Consider the following 8730-nt stretch of genomic DNA (forward strand, 5'->3'; position numbering starts at 1 on the left):
TCATGTTTAGCAGTCTGCAGTTTTGAAGTTCAAACTATGCTAAATCTTAACGCTTGTTTACTTAATATACCATGCTCAATTATCAGGTGCATAAAAAAGTCAGGACGTATAAGAATGAAAAACGCTAAGCAACAACAACAAAAAATGCCGAAAAGAATGCGAAAATAATTGGCAGACACATATGTGTATCTGCATAAATCGACAGGTCCGTTTCCAAGAAAAATCAGGCTGAGTAGTGGGTATGCTTATAGATGTAGTGCTTATAAAAAAAATCACTTAAAGCCGATAATGATTTCTTAATTATCAAAATTAAAAGTTCATCAACTAAGTTTGCTAGTGAACTTTACATGGGCGCAATTCCAAGGGAGCCGAAAACTTAAACAAACGACATAGGAAGAGCTGCTACGGCAATATTTATTACAAAAATATCTGGCTATCTATAAATAACGAGCAAAATAAAAAAGAGAAAAGAAAAAAAGTAAATGGAAGTGACTATTTCACCGTATGTAGGTCACGCAGCCTGTTGTAAAAGATAGGTGGTTAGGAATATAGGTAAACAAAAAGTTGAATTTAGCTTTTTAAGGTTTTATTGGAGTTAGATTTAGATTAGAAGGTAGATTTTGGTTAGATTTAGGTTACAATTTACTAAGTTATAAAATTTAAGTTAGGTTAACAAGAAAATATGAAAAGTAGCTTCGAACGCACAATTTTTCCCGGTGAAATAGTGGCAGCCAAAGTAACGCACCAGTATAACATTACAAGATTACAAAATTAAACACCACCAAATACATAGTACCTTTTCCAAAAAATTACGTTTTATGAGAATATATCGCTTACAGACCTTTTAAAAATTAACAAACTAAAAATATATATTGTCAAAAAAATACTTTCGTGGCGCTGAATTAGATAACTGTTAACATACATAGGGCTACTGTCCTATAGTAACCGGATTAGTTCTCCAGTAACTCACATAGGTTTTGGTGGTAAGTAAACTTCGCTACTAGAAGTTTCACCACCTACGTCTGCTTGAACACCATCAGACTCTTTGAGGCGTTCCTTGTTTCCTACGTAGTTCATCAAAGCAGTTTTGCCGGCATTCTTTGCCGTGCGTTTAACCATTGCTTTTATACCGAGGTTGTCAAGGTTGAATGCAGTTCTGCCAACATTAACCGCAGTGCCCATTATATGACTTGTTGACTTGCCAGCTTCAGCGCCATACCTATGATATTACACAAGCTATTAATCGCAAGGAAATACTTAGTTTGTTCTTGAGCATGTCAAAAACTTGTTCAAAACGTATTTTTATAAATCGTTTTGAAGTCTTTTTTTCATGCCCAAACAAATGCAAAGTGTAACATCGATTTACGTGTGACTGTGAAAGGAAATAATAATTTAAAGACAATTTCATAGCTCCTGTCTGCTTTTGTTATTAGTATTCTAAATGAAATGTCATCTCTGTAAACACTTTAAAGAACCCACAATAATCAAGTGAGGATTACAATGCTTGTTGGGTAGTAGGAGGAATATACTACAACGGTTTTGCACATCTGGTTTAAAATATTTAGCTGTTGTCTGAAATTTGTTATAAAGCACCGAATGTTTACGATTTTCTATACATCTTCTGTGTATTGTTGTATACACATTTTCAAAAACCCTTACGTATGCTTGGCATCTTGGGTGTAACATATAAATGTACGTTAGTCACATATTAAACTTGGAGTGTCAGTCCATATATGCCTTTATCTTAAATTCGCATATGTTCCCTGAAAGCTATCCGGTTTTGTAAATTTGTAAAAAATAGAATACTTGTGTTGCACAGTATCCACAGTTGCTTGCGACACTGAGTGTGCGATGGCCATGCCAGCTTTTTCCAGGCTCGTCCACACTTCACTAAAACCTGTATAGTATACACAAACATTTACAAAACGTTGATACTGATATGAAGTTTTGAGGCAATTGTAATATACGTTGTTATGAAGAAGTGCTCTGACCTGTCACTCCAGCGCCAACTACAGTCATGACACCCTTCATATTAGAATTTTTTGCTTCCTGTTCTGATGAGTTGGATTTGGGAAACAAGAAATTCGCATAAGGTTTCACATGTGAAAAAACTGTTTTGGTGGCCCCAGTTGTCAGTGTTGTTAAACCTTTTACAATTTCTGCGCTCACTTTCACTGTAGACTCTAATACACAAAATATCCTAAGTTCATGTATATGTAGTTGTCAACAGAAGAGAAACCTATCATTAGTATTAGAAATAAACTGGACAACAGTTCTGTGTCACAAAATCATACTTGATGCTTCATGAGTGTATTGTAATCCCTTATTTAGTGTTGGATTTACAGTAGTTGGTTTCTCATCTGGAGTTATGTTTTTCTGAAGGTGATCTGCACCAAGTTTAATCAAACTGGAAGTGTATTTAGCTCCTTTTACCAAGCCCCAGCTCAACCAGCCAGCACCTGTTTATGAAGACTTCTAGGAAATTGTATACCATTGTATACCAACACTTATATCTTAAAAAACCTTACTGACTTTTTTCAATACCAGATGCTATTTTTTGACTTATTGCCTCATCCTTATTTGTAACTGGCTCTTCTTTGGCTTGGTAATTAACAAAATTACAGAGATATTTAGGAGGTCCTTCTTCAGACGATTGCTCTTGCACCTACACAAATATCACATTTAAACTGGTACTAATTTACAAAGCAAATCAGCAAAGTATATTGCATGATATAAGAATACATAGGCTGACAACAAGATAGCACATACCTGCAGACAAGCCATGTTTGAGAGTATGTTAGTAAACATCTCACCATAAGCGGGATCAAGTGCGGAGGAAATCACTAAACCAATATAATCGGGATGATCTGTGGTAGGTAAAGAAGGGTCTATGATATTTTGAAACATATATGCACCATTGGCACAGAGCAACACTGGCGAATGTCCTCGAACCAAAGGATAAATCCAGTCACCAGCTTGTATAAATGCTGGTGGTCTAGCAAAAACATTTCCGAGTAAACATAGTTTATCAAAAAACAACACAATACCAATCCTTATTTTACATACCCATACATAAAGCACACAACAAACAAACTATGCTACTTCCTAGTTTTTATTTTTTCTGTTATATTTATTTTTTAACGATGCTTACAGAGCAGGTTGTGTTGAAGGTTCTTCCAAATCATTTTCAAATATAAACACACTCAGTGAAGTAGGATATGATGGCGGAGGAACGTTAACATTCAAGTCTTCACTGACAGAAAACAGTTGAATTCCCCCAGGTATGTGCAGTAGTTCCACAGCATCTTCAGCCACTAAGTTGTTAGTTGGAGCCTAATTACACACAATTACGTACATCAAACATGGCACAAATTAACTAATGACACATCAACGAAAAATTATAAAAACTTGAGTTGCGTAAGTTTACAATGGGCAAGTTTAATTTTTATATGCTGTAGGTCAATTTCCTAATATAATGAAATTTGGTTAAATTTTACTAGTGTACACATATGGTGATCATCTCATCGGCATAATTCCAAAAATTATCTAAGAACAATTTAGTCAGATCAATAGTATTGTTCTTGTGACATCACAAATAGCATGAAAAAAATTACAAATTTTTAGTGGTATTTATCTTTACTGTATATCTTCTTGTTATAGTTTACATATACCATACTTATTCGATTATAAGCCACGATTTATACATTGTTTATCATCATTTTTCCAACTTAAAATAAAAATCCATGTCACACTTTTTTATCAAACCAAAATTTTATTACCATTACATACTACTTACAACATAGGGTAACTTAATTAACCTTTTAGCACCATCACAGGCGATTTTCAAACAAGGGTGGCTTACATTCAAGGAAACCATGTAGCAAGCAATTTTTATGCAATAATGCATACAAGAAGCTTAAAAAAGTAAATTTACTCTCATGACAATTGCTTTTTGTTCAATTTTAAACAGTATTTACTGCTCAATGCTCACCAAATCATAAACTGTATGATTAGTCCCAGGTTAAGAATTAATTAGTTTCTATGTATACCTCACATGCATTGATAGATTTCGCTTGCATTGGTTCACCACTATGACCTTTTGGAATAACAGCTGAATATTCAGGTACAGGATCCTAAATAAAAATTAACAGCTTTTAATGGCAGACAAACATGCTGCTTAGTTTAGTTTTTGCAAGCCTCTTTAAGCCAAATATTTATGGGACAAACTTGCAACACTTACATTCTGTGTCGTTTCTTGTAATTCATAAAGTCTAGTCTGAACATCTTTCAATGCTGAAATCATTTTGGCTTGCATATCTTGTGCACTTAAGTGCTTTTCATCACATAGGTTGACCAACTCCACAGAAATGCCCTGCAGTATTGTAGATAAAAAACAATTAAATACAGAAAGTAGAGAAGTTAGCACTTCTCTACTAGTATGATTAACTTTAATTTTATCATAATGAGCTTTCACAAGTTTGACCTTGTGTAACAAGAAGTTGGCAAAAATTTGCCAAGTTCACACATTAAAGTCAACTAGGAAACAATAAACACAGTAGTAACGTTATATATGTATATTATGGTGAACAACCGGCTGTGGAAATGCCAGTAACTCCTTTCCATACAAAATGTCTGGCTGCAGGCTGGGCAGCTAAGCGTTGCAAAGCCACACAACAACAAAAATTTTTACTGATCTTAGATGACCACAGTCCACACAACTGCTCATTTTACACCCTGGAAATATCGATGAAATTTGGTATATGAATACAGTAGTAAAACGTTAAAACAATTATAGTCAAACCTTTTCCAAGGATTGCATAGCATCAACATAATGCTGAACTGCAAGCTGAATATCGCCATTTTCGTCTGCTGCAAGACCACTGCTAACATAACACAGTGATGTCTGGTAATACTCTTCTATTTCGAGAAGCGTGCACTGCAATTTTAAAAAATTAGCCCTAGTTATCATCACCATTAAAAACATAAAATGTATATACAGTAGCTCTACACAGATCCTTGCGATGATATTCTAGGGACTCTTCTACTTTTGCATTCTCGGGTAAAAGCTTGAATGAAAGGAATTGCAAAGGAGTGCAAATATAAAGAAGAACCAATACTGAACAATAGCCAACCGCTTTATGGCAAAATTAAACATATACAAAAGGAGACACAGAGCAAAGTTCTAGCTGGTACTGTACATATAGGTTATGTATTACCGACAAGTGAGCTGTTGACATCTGCAAGCTTTTGGTAATCTTCTGACTTGGAAAATAAATACAATACCCAGGTAAACACACTGTTTGCTTAATGAAAATTTTTACACACAACACCTGTCTGAAGATATTTTTAAAAGATTGAACTAAAACACTCGTACTGTACAACGGAATTAAATTTAAATATAATAAAAATTATAGTATTGCTCCAGTACCAATTTTATGGTGTAAAAATATGCTCGAAAACTATTTTATCACTACGCGGGTATACTTGATTTTTTTCTAAATTGGAATGGATTTATTTATTCGGTCTTTTAACAGTCTAGTACCCAAGACAGTGTTTCGTGATGTTGTTTTAGTCTTTAGTCGAATTAGAATATATTGCGAATTGCGATGTCAATAAAATGAACATATATACGGACAGAAGAGCTCATCTTTTGGTTATAAACTAAAAATTGTGTGCCAATCTGAATTTGATCGAAATTTGCGCGGTGACAAAAACAAGCCCTTACTGTACAGTAAGTTTGATTTTCTTGCGCAGAATTGCCCATTGGCTCTGTACTGGTATTTTACATGAAAAATATTACGTTGGCGTGGGCCAAATTTTGGCATTACATTTATTGGCGCGTTTATCCAGCGCACTGAAAACAAACTTTCTTGTAGGGAACCAGGCATGAGCTCAGTAACTGAAGCATGGGGCTCGAGTTATATCGTAAAGCATGGCCGAATTTAAGTCGTTAAAAGACTTTCATAAGTTCAAGGATAAACGGTGTGATAAATTTACATACTACTAAGCTGACATTCTGAAGTAGCAACTGGTAAAAGCTTACATTTCATTACATTAGCTGGACTACTAGAGGCTCCTATCTACATCATTTCTATGGTACCAAACTACAAGACAAGTAGGTACAAGCGATTCTGCTTCAATCTTGGGGAATACCCGTAAATATCCCGGGTTGTGTTATGACAAATTTGTTAGTTTGTGCATTACTTGTGTGAAGTATTACACAACAAACATATTCGCCATAAAGACCGCATATGCTGGCGGCTGTAGCAATATGAGCGAGGACGATTGATATATGTATATAACTTGTTGATAACTTGTTTTACTTCTGCTTCGATGGTACGAGTTCTCATTTCCCAAACGGCGTGACTATGCTGTTAGTTACTTAAATTCTGTCTATACATATTACTAAATGATAAAGTTCCCATTTTATTTATTATAAAACACAAAGGTTTTCACCTTCGGGTAAAGCTTACTGAATGTTACATTGCGCTTAATAACAAATGAGAACGGTAAAAGGAAGGATTGTAAACATTACAACAGTATTTTTATGTGACACATCAGTTCAATCGAGGAAATTATCTGATGTGTTTAAGGAGAATTCAAGTCCGATCAACAACTGAATCACAAGATCCCAAAATAAAATTTCAGCATCTCGAAAAGTAACTCATGATTCGTGACGTAATCGTCACAGTGTACAGAAAATATCTGCACCAGAGCTTCATAAGAGCAAAATGTCATAGTTCAATTACCATTTTTGAATAATACAATGGTCGCAGCTATCTTCATGCAACAAGTTAAGGCTATAATTGTGTAATTTTCAGATCCAATCTTTATAGCAGATATAATTTTTGTGTTTTATTGCCCTTTTTGAAGTGAAATTTAAGTCGTTTTGTTGCAATGTAAGGCTTTGCGCTTTGCCACTGAAACCTCTTTCTTGTTGTTACTACTGAGGATTGTTCATAAACCTGCTAATCACGAGGTTAACGTTACGGTTATTCAATTTTAATTCTATTTTCCGTTTTCGTCTCATTTCAATTTAAACACGACTACGCCAGTCTCAATCATGCTAATTTCAAAGTGGCGTCATAGCAAATGCCACCATTAGTACGTTGTGAGCTCTCCATTGACACAGTATTCAACGAGGGAAACTTTCGAGCTCTTCTCCATTTAATGATGCAATACGGAGATAATGTATTGCAAAAACATCTAAAACATGCTCCTTATAATGCGATGTACATATCTCCTAGTGCACAAAACGACCTTATCAATGCTACTAAAATTGTACAGGGAAAGGTCATCGTGCAAGAAATGCGCAACGTCAAATTTTTTACTCTCATGGCTGATGAAACAACGGATCCGATAAAAATTATCGGACACCATGGGCAAGAATCGTTTAAATCAGGGATGTCCAACCTGCGGCCCGCGGGCCACATTGCGGCCCGCCTGAGATTTTTGTGCGGCCCGCTAGTCATTTTCACTCCAAGTAGTATTTTGAACTTTCAATCTTACCCTAATTAAAATGTACCAGTCAGCTTTTAGGGGTGCAGTAATAGTATAGTATGGTAACAACAGGGTTATATATAACTATAAGACTCGAAGATGTACCCATTTTTCTTGAAATTTAATAGTTTCTGCGGCCCACTGAATTATTTCAAGTGACAATGCGGCCCACTACAATAAAAGGTTGGACATCCCTGGTTTAAATGGTCTCGCTTCTTTGTACATTCATCGTGATCTGGCATTAAATTACGACAATGTCATTCCTGAGCTTGGTCAAAAGAATCGACGTTGTTAATAACTTTGCTATGTCATTTCATTAATGCGTTTCATTTACTAAAACTGTTAGTGTATTGATGTGATAGCTGTATTTTTATAAAGTTACATTGTGTGTATATTTTTAGGTGTCCCTAACTTTAGTAGTAATAACATATCGCAAGGGTAATAATAGAACTACACTTCATTTCCAGGCATTTTTTAAACGTAAAAAATTTGCGCTCCGCGCATTTCGGCGGAGTGGATCTACACGAGAGTTTTAAATCTAGCACTAAAGAGTTCTGCCCCCCCCAACGCAATCCTAAATACGCCACTGGATTTACTGCACATGACAACATATATGCAATGCCGCGCTGTTCTTGGACCACAACTGCAGCTAGCTTGAACAAGCTTTTTATACACAACACTACCACATGCGTCGAAACGCAGACTAGCTTAAATTGAAAAGCGTTTTCTGAAAGCATCAGTGCGATTCATAATCCAAAAAGACAACCATGCAATTTCAGTTTGTACAAACAAATAGCCTGAAACACGCTAAAACTGTTCTCTATGATCTTTATTTCATTGATGAATTACAAGATATACGTTTGTGACATTTTGCTCTTAAAAATACCATTCTTTTATACGTAGGCTATGATTGGGAATTCTACCGTGTTCCCAGAAATGTTAATATGGATTATGGACAAGCAAGATAACAAATTCGAACACAGTCCACTTTCAAAAATATTAAGCCCAAAACCCTTACTTTGGGGACGATTAGGCTACATGTACAGTTTTGCGCAAAAGCATAACTACCATAACATATTGGACTCAGTACATACGTCAAGAAAAGCCACGAAACAAATTGTCAGTTTAATCACAGGGCAAGCAACTGCTTTCGCTGCAAAACGTTCCGGGACAGCTGCCCCCATGCTTCCGGCGTCCATAAGCTTACGTTGTAGCAGTTTACCTTCATCA

At 35.5% G+C, this 8730-nt stretch overlaps 1 protein-coding gene across 2 annotated transcripts; it reads right to left on the reverse strand.

Annotated features, from left to right (window-relative positions):
* Positions 1-396: 396 nt before the first annotated feature.
* On the reverse strand, positions 397-5330 carry LOC143469852 (spartin-like). Of its 2 annotated transcripts, XM_076967709.1 has the most exons (11): positions 5217-5330; positions 4802-4936; positions 4241-4372; positions 4050-4133; positions 3152-3333; positions 2770-2995; positions 2533-2665; positions 2295-2459; positions 1992-2183; positions 1807-1897; positions 397-1219 (listed from the first exon to the last, which is right to left on the reverse strand). In XM_076967709.1, the coding sequence occupies exons 1-11, from the start codon at positions 5235-5237 to the stop codon at positions 967-969; spliced, it is 1614 nt and encodes a 537-aa protein (XP_076823824.1). In that variant the 5' UTR covers positions 5238-5330; the 3' UTR covers positions 397-966. The 2 variants fall into 2 exon arrangements, with proteins under 2 accessions (XP_076823824.1, XP_076823825.1); XM_076967710.1 differs by lacking the exon at positions 5217-5330 and having other exon boundaries at positions 4055-4133.
* Between the last annotated feature and the right edge of the window lie 3400 nt (positions 5331-8730).

This window comes from Clavelina lepadiformis, chromosome 8 (genome assembly GCF_947623445.1).
Source record: "Clavelina lepadiformis chromosome 8, kaClaLepa1.1, whole genome shotgun sequence".
Classification (NCBI taxonomy): Eukaryota; Metazoa; Chordata; class Ascidiacea; order Aplousobranchia; family Clavelinidae; genus Clavelina; species Clavelina lepadiformis.